The sequence below is a fragment of the Plecotus auritus genome (genome assembly GCF_963455305.1).
Source record: "Plecotus auritus genome assembly, chromosome: 10".
Taxonomy (NCBI): domain Eukaryota; kingdom Metazoa; phylum Chordata; class Mammalia; order Chiroptera; family Vespertilionidae; genus Plecotus; species Plecotus auritus.
In genome coordinates this window covers 4,570,507-4,583,542 of record NC_137785.1, presented here as the reverse complement: position 1 = coordinate 4,583,542, position 13,036 = coordinate 4,570,507, and the positions used below count along the sequence as shown (strand labels likewise).

General features: G+C 59.0%; 1 protein-coding gene across 7 annotated transcripts; it reads right to left on the bottom strand.

The window, feature by feature from the left end:
- Positions 1 to 13,036, bottom strand: TNNT1 (troponin T1, slow skeletal type). Of its 7 annotated transcripts, XM_080644667.1 has the most exons (13): positions 13,007 to 13,036; positions 11,165 to 11,216; positions 10,490 to 10,522; positions 10,214 to 10,246; positions 9,426 to 9,447; positions 8,003 to 8,066; positions 7,615 to 7,731; positions 7,276 to 7,353; positions 6,172 to 6,285; positions 5,001 to 5,110; positions 1,568 to 1,658; positions 1,408 to 1,448; positions 1 to 130 (listed from the first exon to the last, which is right to left on the bottom strand). In XM_080644667.1, exons 7-13 carry the CDS (start codon positions 7,711 to 7,713, stop codon positions 85 to 87), a joined length of 579 nt encoding a protein of 192 aa, XP_080500793.1. In that variant the 5' UTR covers positions 7,714 to 7,731; positions 8,003 to 8,066; positions 9,426 to 9,447; positions 10,214 to 10,246; positions 10,490 to 10,522; positions 11,165 to 11,216; positions 13,007 to 13,036; the 3' UTR covers positions 1 to 84. The 7 variants fall into 7 exon arrangements, with proteins under 7 accessions (XP_080500793.1, XP_080500792.1, XP_080500791.1 ...); XM_080644666.1 differs by lacking the exon at positions 10,490 to 10,522; XM_080644665.1 differs by lacking the exon at positions 13,007 to 13,036 and having other exon boundaries at positions 11,165 to 11,227.

Sequence of the window (13,036 nt, the reverse complement as noted above, 5' to 3'; positions counted from 1 at the left end):
TCAGCAGGTGCCCACGGGCGGAGCTTTTATTTCAGGACAAACACTCCCAGGGCTCCAGGGCCTCGGGGTGGCCCCGCCGCATCCTCACTTCCAGCGGCCTCCAAGGCGGCCCTTCGCTGCCCCCTTCCGGCTGCGGGAGAAGGAGGGGGTGTCAGGAGGGAGGGCTCCTCAGACCTCTGAGATGGGACCCCCAAGATGCCCGCCCTCCACGCCCAGAGGAAGAGGCGGGCAAGTGCGTTCTCATCGGGGTGCACTGGCTGGGGCGGTGGGGGTCATGGTCAAAGACCCCAGTGTCACGTAGAGTGGGCGTCTGTGCTGAGTTGAGGTGTTGGGGGGTGTTGCTGGGGGTCACGTCCATGACTGGGGGCCGGCTCTCTGCTCTGGGGCACTGTCCTGGGCCCTGGAGGGTGCTGAGCAGCCTCCAGGGCCTCCACCCACTCGACGCCAGGAGCACCGTGCAGGGGGGACAGCCAAAAGCATGCCGGCCTTTGCCCGGCGTCCCCTGGGGGCAAGATCACCCCCCATCCTTGAGAACCAGTGACTTAGAGAGACATGGCCCTGGCTGGTGTGGCTCAGTGGATAGAGCATCAGCCTGTGGACTGAAGGGTCCCGGGTTCGATTCCGGTCAAGGGCACATGCCTGGGCTCAATCCCCAGTGCGGGGGCGTGCAGGAGGCAGCGGATCCACGATTCTCTCTCATCATTGATGTCTCTCTCTCTCTCTCTCTCTCTCTCTCTCTCTCTCTCGCTCTCTCTCTCTCGCTCTCTCCCTCTTCACTCTGACATCAATTGAAAAATAAAATAGAGCCCTAACCGGTTTGGCTCAGTGGACAGAGCATCGGCCTGCAGACTCAAGGGTCCCAGGTTCCATTCCGGTCAAGGGCATGTACCTTGGTTGCGGGCACATCCCCAGTAGGGGATATGCAGGAGGCAGCTGATTGATGTTTCTCTCTCACTGATGTTTCTAACTCTCTCTCCATCTCCCTTCCTTTCTGTAAAAAATCAATAAAATATATATTTTTTTAATAATATAAAAATAAGCCCTAGCCGGTTTGGCTCAGTGGATAGAGCGTCGGCCTGCGGACTGAAGGGTCCCGGGTTCGATTCCAGCCAAGGGCACATGCCTGGGTTGTAGGCTCGATCCCCAGTAGGGGGTGTGCAGGAGGCAGCCGGTCAACGATTCTCTCTCATCATGGATGTTTCTCTCTCTCCCTCTCCCTTCCTCTCTGAAATCAATACAAATATATTTTTTTTAAAAATAAAAATAAAATAGAGGGACGGGGCGATGGTGATGGAGGCCCCAGAAGAGAGAAGAGGTCAGAGAGAAGTGACAGGGAATGGGGGACAAGGCCAAAGGAAGGGGAGGAGGGCAAGAGGGAGCGAGGGCGTGGGGCTCAGTCACACTTACAATTTCTGGGCGTGGCTGATGCGATTGTAGAGCAGGTTGATCTGCGGAGGGAGGGGGGGCGATGCTGGGACAGCCAGCCGGGGGACAGGCCCGTCCAGGTCCAGCCGCTCAGCCCTGCCCCAGCCCAGCCCAGCCCGGCCCCAGGCGAGGCGGGTCTCACCTCGTACTTCTGCTGCTTCATCTTCTCCATCAGGTCAAACTTCTCCGACTCCAGCTGGTGGATCCAGTCGGACAGTTCCTGGGCCTTGGCCCTGGCAGGGCAGACGGGCGGTCAGGACGGGCGGTTAGGGCGGGGGGGGGGGGGTCTGGCCACGCCCCAGATCAGAGAGGTTGAGGGGACTGTCCAAAGCCACACAGCACGACTCTGAGTGTGGTATCCGTTTTGCCATTGCGTTAATATTTGGCGGGGAGATGTTCAAGGTGAATTGGCGCAAAGGGTTTGAAAATCTCTGCCCGCTCTCTCCCGACCCGGAATGGAGACTCACATTCCCCGAACGTGAGAATGAGGTCGAGGCCAGGGACCCAGCCTCCGGAGTCAGGAAGCCCTCATCCGGGGCCCAGCTCCCAAGTCTCTGGTGGGCGACCAAGGTCAAGCGACTTTCCCTAAGATCCCGGTTCCCTCTCAAAAATGGCAGCCCAGCCTGACCAATGTGGCTCAGTGGTTGAGCATTGATCTATGAACCAGGAGGTCTGGTCAGGGCACATGCCTGGGTTGCGGGCCAGATCCCCAGTAGGGGGCGTCCAGGAGGCAGCCGATCAATGATTCTCTCATCATTGATGTCTCTCTCCCTTCCTCTCTGAAATCAATCTATATATATATATATATATATATGTATATATATATATATATATATATATATATATATATATATGTATATTTATTTATTTATTTATTTAAATATATTTTATTGATTTTTTTACAGAGAGGAAGGGAGAGGGATAGAGAGTTAGAAACATCAATCAGCTGCCTCCTGCACACTCCCCACTGGGGATGTGCCCGCAACCAAGGTACATGCCCTTGACCGGAATCGAACCTGAGACCCTTCAGTCCGCAGGCCGACGCTCTATCCACTGAGCCACACTGGTCAGGGCCAATATATATATTTTTTAAATGTAGAAATAAAACTGTGAGAGCTCTGGCCAGTTTGGCTCAATGGTTGGAGCATTCCAGTCAAGGGCAAGTACCCCGGCTACAGGCTCCACCCCCAGCCGTAGTCTGGGTGTGAGCAGGAGGCAGCCGATGGATGTGTCTCTCTCACATCGCCGTTTCCCTCTCGGTCTCTCCCCCTCCCTTCCACTCTCTCTAAAAACCAATGGAGAATATATCCCCGGGTGAGGATTAACAGCAACAAAAAACTGTGAAAGAGGTCGCTGGTTGCCCCCCAACATCTCTTATCCCTCTCTTCCTGAGAAACAGAACCTTTTGCCTTGGCCGGTTTGGCTCAGTGGATAGAGCGTCGGCCTGCAGACTAAAAGGTTCCAGGTTTGATTCGGGTCAAAGGCACATGCCCGGGTTTAGGGTCCCGATCCCCGGTAGGGGGTGTGCAGGAGGCAGCCGATCAATGATTCTCATCATTGATGTTTCTATCTCTCCTTCTCCCTTCTTCTCTGAAATCAGTTCTATATAATAAAAGGCTAATATGCAAATCGACCAAACATCGGAATGACTGGTTGCTATGACGCACACTGACCACCAGGGGGCAGAGGCTCAATGCAGGAGCTGCCCCCCTGGCGGTCAGTGCGCTCCCACAGGGGGAGGGCCGGGCTGGCAAGCACAGTGGCGGCAGCAGGAGCCTATCCTGCCTCCGCGGCAGCACTAAGGACCCCTCAGGGGATGTCCACCTGCCGGCTTAGGTCCCCGGGAGCTGGCCTAAGCTGGCAGGCAGACAACCCCCGAAGGGTCCCGGACTGCGAGAGGGCGCAGGCCAGGCTGAGGGACCCCCTCCGACCCCCAGTGCACAAATGCCGTGCACCGGGCCTCTAGTAAAAATATATTTTAAAAAAAGAAAGAGCCGAAACCGGTTTGGCTCAGTGGATAGAGCATCGACCTGCGGACTGAAGCGTCCCGGGTTCGATTCCGGTCAAGGGCATGTACATTGGTTGTGGGCAAATCCCCAGTGGGAGGTGTGCAGGAGGCAGCTGATCGATGTTTCTCTCTCATCGATGTTTCTAGCTCTCTATCCTTATCCCTTCCTCTCTGTAAAATATCAATAAAATATATTTAAAAAAAAAAAAAAAAAAAAAAAAAAAGAAAGAAAAAAGAAGCCAACCATTTTGTGATAGGCCCAGCGAAAAAGCCTCTCTCCCCAACCTCCCTGCAGGCAGGCGTGGTCAGTGGGCTGACAGTAAGTCACAGGATGGGGCCCTCCAAGAGAGTTTAGTGGCTCTTCCCTCGCAACTTCTTCCCGCTGCTTGGATGTGATGGCTGGGGCGCCAGCAGCCATTTTGGGCCAGGAGGCGAGGTTGAGGATGGAAATATTGGGCTGAAAGTGGGGGAGCAGGAAAACAGGAATCTGGGTCTCTGATGATTTGGCGGCGTTTCCACATCAACACCGGACCTCCGGTTCCTGCAAGGTGGAACGCCGAAGCTCTGTCTTTAGGCTGCTATCGGCAGACCTTGGTGACCACAGGCCCAATTTATTCTTTTGAAAAATATGTATTTTTATTGATTCTAGAGAGAAAGGACGGGAGAGGGATAGAAACATCGATGACAGAGAATCATGGATCAGCTGCCTCCTGCACGTCCCCTAAGTGGGGATCAAGCCCGCAACCCGGGCATGTGCCCTGACCGGGAACTGAACCAGGGACCTCTTGGTTCTTGGGCCAATGTTAAACCAAGGAGCCACACTGGCCGGATGCCAAATGTTTTCTCTTTTTTTCTTAATATATTTTATTGATATTCCACAGAGAGGAAGGGAGAGGGACAGAGAGCTAGAAACATCGATGAGAATGAAACATCCATCAGCTGCCTCCTGCACACCTCCCACTGGGGATGTGCCCACAACCAATGTACGTGCCCTTGACCAGAATCGAACCGGGGACCCTTCAGTCCGCAGGCCGACGCTCTATCCACTGAGCCAAACTGGTTTCGGCGCAAATGTTTTCTTTTAAAAAATATATATTTTATTGATTTCAGAGAGCAAGGGGGAGAGAGAGAGATAGAAACATCAATGCTGAGAGAGAATCATGGATCGGCTGCCTCCTGCACGCCCCCTACGGGAGATTGAGCCCACAACCTGGGCATGTGCCCTTGACTGGAATCGAACCCGGGACCCTTCAGTCCGCAGGCCGACGCTCTATCCACTGAACCCCACCGGCCAGGACCCAAATTTATTCTTAACTAATAAAAGTCTACTGCACTGAGCTGCTGTAGGGTGAGACAATGGATGTAAAATATCATCTGGCCAACCTCCACTCACGGGCCTTGGCACCCACAGAGGAGGCCCTGTGTCAGTGGCGTGTTTTACAGAGGAGGTTACAGGAGCCCAGAGAGGGGGAGACACTGGCCCAGAGCCACACAGCACCCCGGTGCCTGCGGCCGGATCCGGAGGAGGGCCCCCAGCTCCCTGCCTCACCCAGGCCGCCCCACCTACCGCAGCTGCTCCTCGCCCATGTGGTCAATGTTCAGAGGCTTCTTCCGCTCGGACAGGATGCGAAGCTTCATCTCCCGCCCCGTCTGGCGCTTCCCCCGCTTCTGTTCTGCCTGAGCATTGGGAAGGGACAGCTGGAGTTGGGGTCCAGGTCCCTCCCTTCCTCCCTCAGGTCCAGGAGTCCAGGCCCCCAGCCCCTCCTCGCTCAGGTCCAGGAGTCCAGCCCCTCCTCCCTCAACCCAGGAGTCCAGGCCCCAGCCCCTCCTCACTCAGACCCAGGAGTCCAGGCCCCAGCCCCTCCTCACTCAGACCCAGGAGTCCAGCCCCCACCCTCCTCCCTCACACCCAGGAGTCCAGCCCCTCCTCCCTCAACCCAGGAGTCCAGGCCCCCACCCTCCTCCCTCAGACCCAGGAGTCCAGCCCCCACCCTCCTCCCTCACACCCAGGAGTCCAGCCCCCACCCTCCTCCCTCACACCCAGGAGTCCAGGCCCCCAGCACCTCCTCCCTCAGACCCAGGAGTCCAGGCCCCCAGCCCCTCCTCCCTCAGACCCAGGAGTCCAGGCCCCCAGTCCCTCCTCCCTCACACCCAGGAGTCCAGGCCCCCAGCCCCTCCTCCCTCACACCCAGGAGTCCAGCCCCCAGCCTCCTCCCTCAGACCCAGGAGCCCAGGACCCCAGTCCTCCTCCCTCAGACCCAGGAGCCCAGGCCCCCAGCCCCTCCTCCCTCAGACCCAAGTGTCCAGCCCCCAGCCCTCCTCCCTCAGACCCAAGTGTCCAGCCCCCAGCCCCTCCTCCCTCAGACCCAGGAGTCCAGGCCCCCAGTCCTCCTCCCTCAGACCCAGGAGCCCAGGCCCCCAGTCCTCCTCCCTCAGACCCAGGAGCCCAGGCCCCCAGCCCCTCCTCCCTCAGAACCAGGAGTCCAGCCCACACCCTCCTCCCTCAGACCCAGGAGTCCAGGCCACCAGACATGCCTCCCTCAGACCCAGGAGCCCAGGCCCCCAGCCCCTCCTCCCTCAGACCCAGGAGCCCAGACCCCCAGCCTCCTCCCTCAGACCCAGGTGTCCAGGCCCCCAGCCCCTCCTCACTGAGACCCAGGAAGCCAGGCCCCCAGTCTCTCTCTCAGTCACCTCCTCCCCAGGAACCTAGACCTCAGGCCCCAGGCAGCTGAACTCACCTTGACCAGGTAGCCCCCAAAATGGGCCCCCATGTTGGACAGGACCTTCTTCTTCTTGGCATCATCCTCAGCCCGCTTCTTGGCCTCCTCCTCTTCCTTCCGCATCTTCTCCTCCTGTGGGAAAAGGGGTTCAACCCCAAGGCCTGACCTTCCCCGGATTCCAGGGGTTGCCTGCATCCCTTTGCTCTTGGCCCCTTCCTCCCTCATCAAATATCCCTGACCCCCTTTTTTTAAATATATATTTTATTGATTTTTTACAGAGAGGAAGGGAGAGAGATAGAGAGTTAGAAACATCGATGAGAGAGAAACATCGATCAGCTGCCTCCTGCATACCTCCTACTGGGGATGTGCCCTTGACCGGAATCGAACCCAGGACCCTTCCGTCCGCAGGCCCACGCTCTATCCACTGAGCCAAACCGGGTAGGACTCCCTGACCCTTCTGACTCCCTCCCACCAGCCCACTTGTGATGACACTGAGCCCACCTGGATCATCCGAGACCATCTCCCCGTCTCCAGATCCTTAGCCACATCTGCAAAGTCCCTTTTTCCCCGTGGAAGGTCCCAGGAACCAGGATGCGAGCATTTTGGGGACACCCTTATTCTGCCCACCACACCACCCTACTCCGGTTCCTTAAAAGTGGCCCAGGTGGGCGCTTCCTGGATGCCGCCGCCACAGATCACGTTTCCAAGGCCTGAAGCCGTGGCCGTGTTCTCAACACGCTCACCAGTTACGGACTGGGGACAACCCCAGTTTGCCTGGGACTGACAGGGTGCAGGATTATCAGGGCTCAGACCAAACAGGGATGAGTTGGTCGCGGAGACATCCACGGAAAGATGGGCCAAGCGACGGGAAAAAGAAACGCCGGGTCTTTGTGATAGCATATGTTTGAGCCGCTTGATCCAGCCATGCCTGAAGCAGACTCTCCCTAGACTTTGGTTTGACAGGAGCCAATAAAACTTTCTTTCTGCTGAATCCGGCCTGGGTGGGGGTTCCTGTTCCTTCCAACGGAAAGGTCCCTGAATAACACAGCGCGAGGACCTTTGGGGGGGGACCCCAGAGAATATCATGAAGGAACATTGGGGCTCCCACAGGGAGGCACCCACCGCCAGCCGGGCCTGCCGCTCCCGCTCCTTCTCGGTTCTGAAGCGCTGCTGTTGCGCTCTCTCGGCCCGGCGCCGCTCCTGGGGGGACGGAGAAGAATGAGGGGATGCAGGCACCACCACCCACCCGCGACCCCTCCCCAGATTGAACGAGGTCAAGAGCAAAAAAAAAAAAAAAGTGCACAAGTTTGAGTGTGGCCAGAAGTGGGTCCATTTCCGAACGTCTCGACCTCGGGACTGTATTGGACAGGACCTGTTCTCCGTTATCCCCCCAAGACCCAGAGGACGATACCGGGAGGAGGGAGGGAGGACTGGGGGAGCCCCACCTCCACCCCGACTCACAATGCGGTCTTTCAGCGCAATGAGCTCCTCTTCCTCCTTCTTGCGCTGCTCGAAGTGCACGTCGATCAGCGTCTGCAGCTCCAACAGGTCTTTCTCCATGCGCTTCCGGTGGATGTCCTGCGGGCGCGGCGTGGGCGCCCCATCACTCCCGGGCAGAGCCCCTGAGGCCTCAGGAGGGAAGCCCCTCCCCCCGCTCCCCCGCCTCCGCCGGAATCGGTAGCGTTGACAGTTCAGTCAATGCCCAGCAGGTGGCAGCAAAGCACCGTGTTCGGGCCCGACTTGGCTTTTGGGATTTAATCCCCAAAAAGAGGCCCGAGACACGTTTTTCTCATTTGCGTCAAGGCCGCCTAAGGACTAGCAGCAGCTGCTGGGGGTGGGGGTCACTTACATCGAAGTCCACACGTTCCCCTTCCGGGATCTTTGGGGGGATCAGTGGAGGGACCACGGGGCGGCTGAGGGGACGGGAAAGAAGAGGAAGACAGTGAGGGCGCGAGGTCCCTGATCCTCCCCGCCACCAGCTATTCCGGTTCTGGGCACCTGGGATGTGCCTGGTTCCAGTCCCAGGGACGCCGGGAAACACACATCTGATTTCCAGGACTTGCTACAAGCAAACGACTCTCACGTTTTATGTTAATTACATGTTGCAATGATGAAATTTCACAGATCACAGGCTAAATAGATACGATATTAAGATGAGCCTGTCGCCCGGTCCGGTGTGGCTCAGTGGATAGAGCGTTGGCCTGTGGACTCAAGGGTCCCAGGTTCGATTCCGGTCAAGGGCACATGTCTGGGCTCAATCCCCAGTAGGGGGCGTGCAGGAGGCAGCTGATCCATGGTTCTCTCTCATCATGGATGTTTCTCTCTCTCTCTCTCTCTCTCTCTCCCTCTCCCTTCCTCTGAAATCAATAAAAGTATGTTAAAAAAAAAAAAAAAAGATTAGCATGGCTCAGTGGTTGAGCATCCACCTATGAACCAGGAGGTCCCGGGTTCGATTCCTGGTCAGGGCACATGCCCGGGATGCAGGCTCGAGGAGGCAGCCGATGTGTGATTCTCTCTCATCATGGATGTTTCTCTCCCTCCTCTCTGAAATTAATAACAATACAATATTTTTTGGAGGGGGAGGAAAAAAGATTAGTTCTATGTGTTTTGTCTCTATAAAACGTGGCTAGTAAAAATATTTTAAAATACATTTTTATTGATTTCAGAGAGAGAGAGAGAGAGAAAGAACATCAATGATGAGAGCAAATCATTGATTGGCTGCCTCCTGCACGCCCCCTACTGGGGATCAATCCACAACCAGGCATGTGCGCTAGATGAGAACTGAACCTGGGACCTTTCGGTCCACAGGCCAACACTCTGTCCACTGGGCCAAACCGGCTAGGGTATGATTAGTAAAAAATGTAAAGTTATGTGCAGAGCTTGCATTATATTTGCTTTTTTAAATATATTTTATTGATATTTTACAGAGAGGAAGGGAGAGGGATAGAGAGCTAGAAACATCGATGAGAGAGAAACATCGATCAGCTGCCTCCTGCACACTCCCCACTGGGGATGTGCCTGCAACCAAGGTACATGCCCTTGACCGGAATCGAACCCGGGACCCTTCAGTCCGCAGGTTGACGCCCTATCCACTGAGCCAAACCGGTTTCAGGGAGCTTGCATTATATTTGTACTGGGCGGGCTGCAGGCATGCGGTCAGCCCTCCCTCCTCTCTCTCTCTCTTTCTCTCTGCCTTCCCCCCACCCTATCTCTGGAGGTGGGCGACCTACTCAGGAGGATGGGATTGGGACACACCCCCGCTAGGATCTCACCTTGGTTTGGGGCGCTCCTCCTCTGGTGAAAGGATACAAAGAGAGAATTAGCCAGAGCTCATGAGGGGCTGAGGAGGGAACCCCCAAGCCTTGTCCCCAGGAACCCAGTTCCCTCCTCCAGCCGCTCTGGGGGGTCGGGAAGGGAAATCAGGGTGGCCGCAAAGGAAAAAAGAGGGTCACACGCATCGTATATACATTCAGAACTGGCATGGGGACCCCTCCCACTTTCCTGGGGACCCAGAAGGCCAAACCCCAGACCTCAGGTCCTCCCCCTTCGACATACCCAGAGCTCCTGCCCTCTTCCATCAGGACCTAGCAGTGCAGGGGCCCCCCAGCCCTCTCTTCATTCGGTGTCCCCAGCCCCCAGCCCCTGGGGGACACAGGCACCCAACTCCATGCGCCTGACCCTTCTGCAACCCAGGCCTCGACCTTCGAATGTATATTGGAGGAGAAACATGACAGACGGGGTCGGAGGTGAAGGTGGGGGCGGGTGCCTCCTCGCAAACACCCAACTCTTCTCTAAGCTTCCCTCCAGGCGGGGAGGGGGCGAGGAGAAGGCTTGGGTGTCGGTCCCTTTAAGGAGGAAGGGAAAGGGTTAAAGTCGCTGCGGGGCGACTCCCTTTCTGGCCGCCAGAGGGCGCGCGCTCTCGCAGCTTAAAGGACCGCGTCTGGGGCGGGGCGTGGAGGCGGCGGGAGAGAGTCCCCCGGGACTCTGGTTCCCGAAGATTTCGGGGTGGATCGGGGGGAGCCCCGAAATCATTCTCGGGAAGCGAAGCAGCCGCGGTTACCTCGCTCTACCACCGGCTCCGGCTCCTCGGGGGCTGGGGAGGCGCAGGGGAGAAGCGAGGATTGGGGGAGGGAGGTGCGGGAAGGGGGAGCGGCCACGAAGGGGTGCGGGGTGCGGGAGGGGAGAGAGGGGAGAGGCTGTTAGAGGAACTGAAACCCAGGCCATCGGGAGCCCCCACCCCAGCTGCCACCGGGGGACAGAGGTCCCCCCCCCCCAGCTCCTCCTCCCCCACCCCGGCCCCGCATCCAGCTCCAGCCTGCGGGGTCCGGGGCCTCACCTTCCTCCTCCTCCTCCTCGGCAGCCTCCTCCTCTGGAAGGGGCGGGGGGCAAAGGGGAGAGGCCGTTAGGAGCCCGGGGAGCCGGGGTCGGGGCGGCGGCAGAGACCCCGGTTGGAGTCACAGCTGGGCGTGGGGGGCGGGGGGCAGTGAGCTTTTCCCACTGGCTGCGCGGAGATCGCGCTGGGAAAGGCCCCAGCCGCGCCGGCCTGGCTCCGTGGTTGAGCCTCGACCTACGAACCAGGAGGACCTGGGTTCGATTCCCGGTCGGGGCACATGCCCGGGTTGTGGCTCCATCCCCAGTGTGGGGCGTGCAGGAGGCAGCCGATCCATGAGTCTCTCTCCTGATTGATGTTTCTCTCTCTCTCCCTCTCCCTCCCCCTCTCTCTCTCCCTCTCCCTCTCCCTTTCTCTCTGAAAGCAATAAAGATATATTAAAAAGAAAAGAAACAAGAAAACGCTCCGGAAACCGGGAGGGTGGGTGGGCTGGCCCGCCTCTCTGCACCGCCCCTCCCAGGAGGGCCCCCTGGTCCCCGCCCCAAGGCCGGCGCCCTCCCCACTCACCTTCCGGCTGCTCCCTGCGGACGCGGACGCCGGGAAAAGAGGGAGGGAGAGAGTTAGAGGCGTGGGAGGAGGGACAGGGTCCCCACTTCCCCAGGCCCCCAGCCCTCCCGCCACATCACTCACTCCTCATATTCCTGCTCCTCGGTGTCCGACATCCTGGTGCGACCTGAGGACCACAGACAACAGGGGGAGTGGGGGAGAGTCCCCAAGGAGGGGCGGGGCCTGGGTCTGAGGGAGGAGAGCTGGGGGCCTGGACTCCTGGGTCTGAGGGAGGAGGGGCTGGGGGCCTGGACTCCTGGGTCTGAGGGAGGAGGGGCTGGGGGCCTGGACTCCAGGGTCTGAGGGAGGAGGCTGGGGGCCTGGGCTCCTGGATCTGAGGGAGGAGGGCTGGGGCCTGGACTCCTGGGTCTGAGGGAGGAGGCTGGGGGCCTGGACTCCTGGGTCTGAGGGAGGAGGGGCTGGGGGCCTGGACTCCTGGGTCTGAGGGAGGAGGGGCTGGGGGCCTGGACTCCTGGGTCTGAGGGAGGAGGGGCTGGGGGCCTGGACTCCTGGGTCTGAGGGAGGAGGCTGGGGGTCTGGGCTCCTGGATCTGAGGGAGGAGGGCTGGGGCCTGGACTCCTGGGTCTGAGGGAGGAGAGGTTGGGGGCCTGGACTCCTGGGTCTGAGGGAGGAGGGGCTGGGGGCCTGGACTCCTGGGTCTGAGGGAGGAGGCGCTGGGGGCCTGGACTCCAGGGTCTGAGGGAGGAGGCTGGGGGCCTGGGCTCCTGGATCTGAGGGAGGAGGGGCTGGGGCCTGGACTCCTGGGACTGAGGGAGGAGGCTGGGGGCCTGGACTCCTGGGTCTGAGGGAGGAGGCTGGGGGTCTGGGCTCCTGGATCTGAGGGAGGAGGGCTGGGGCCTGGACTCCTGGGTCTGAGGGAGGAGGCTGGGGTCCTGGACTCCTGGGTCTGAGGGAGAAGGGGCTGAGGGAGGAGGGTGGGGGCCTGGACCTCTGGGTCTGAGGGCCTCCTAAGCCAGTGAGGACGCAGAGCTTGGGGATGTGCGGGCCGGCCCAGCCTCAGCCCCAGAGCTGCAGCTCCCCCCCCCCCCCCCAGCTGTCCTCTGTTGTCTTATGACAGGGCCCTGGGAACCCGATCTGAGTGGGATTAGGAGAGGCATTTGGGAGGGCGGGTGGGGTGGCCTGAAGACAATAGCTGCCCCACCCCCAGGGGCTATTTCGGGGGGTGCCCTAGACAGGAAGACAGAGGACATCTCCTAAAAAGGGTCTGGAGTGTGTGTGAGGGGGAGCTTCGGGGAGAATTAGTCACACACGTTCCCCTCTCCCACCCCTGATCCCACCCCTCCCATCTGGCTGGGGTCTTCCCACCTGCCTCCTTCACCTTCACCCACAGCCTGGGAGGAGGTGGGACGCCCCAAGACCAGCATCTATCCGCAGGCCTCACCATGACCCCTAAATAGACCCCCCCAATTTCTGGCATCCCCCCGGGCCCCAAGGTGCCTAAACCCCAGTGCCCACAGATCCTGACACGCCCAGTTTATGGCTCACCAGGCCCCGGCCTGGATTCGGAGACCCCGGTTTCTGACACCTCACGATCGTGAGACCCCAAAACCGGTGCCCAAACTCAGAGCCCCAATTCCCGATGCCCCTGATGATGACACGAGAAGTTCTGCCCCCTCCAAGCACAATTGCACAGACCTTGGACCCTCAACTCCTAGGACCCCGGTTCTGACCCCCCCATTCCTGACATGCAGACTCTTGGATGCCATCCAAGCCCAGACACCCCCAAGATCTGAGATTCCCTGACTCAGACTTCCGAGGGCCTGAGGTAATTTTCTGGGACACCCCAATCCAGGCGCCCCCAGATTCTGTGTCCCCCAAATGCTCACCTCCAAGCTCCTCCGCCTCATACCTCCCCTCCACACCCGCCTCTCCCACCCAGATCACAGGAAGCCTTACCTAAGCCTGGGTCTGCAGAGGCATGAACGT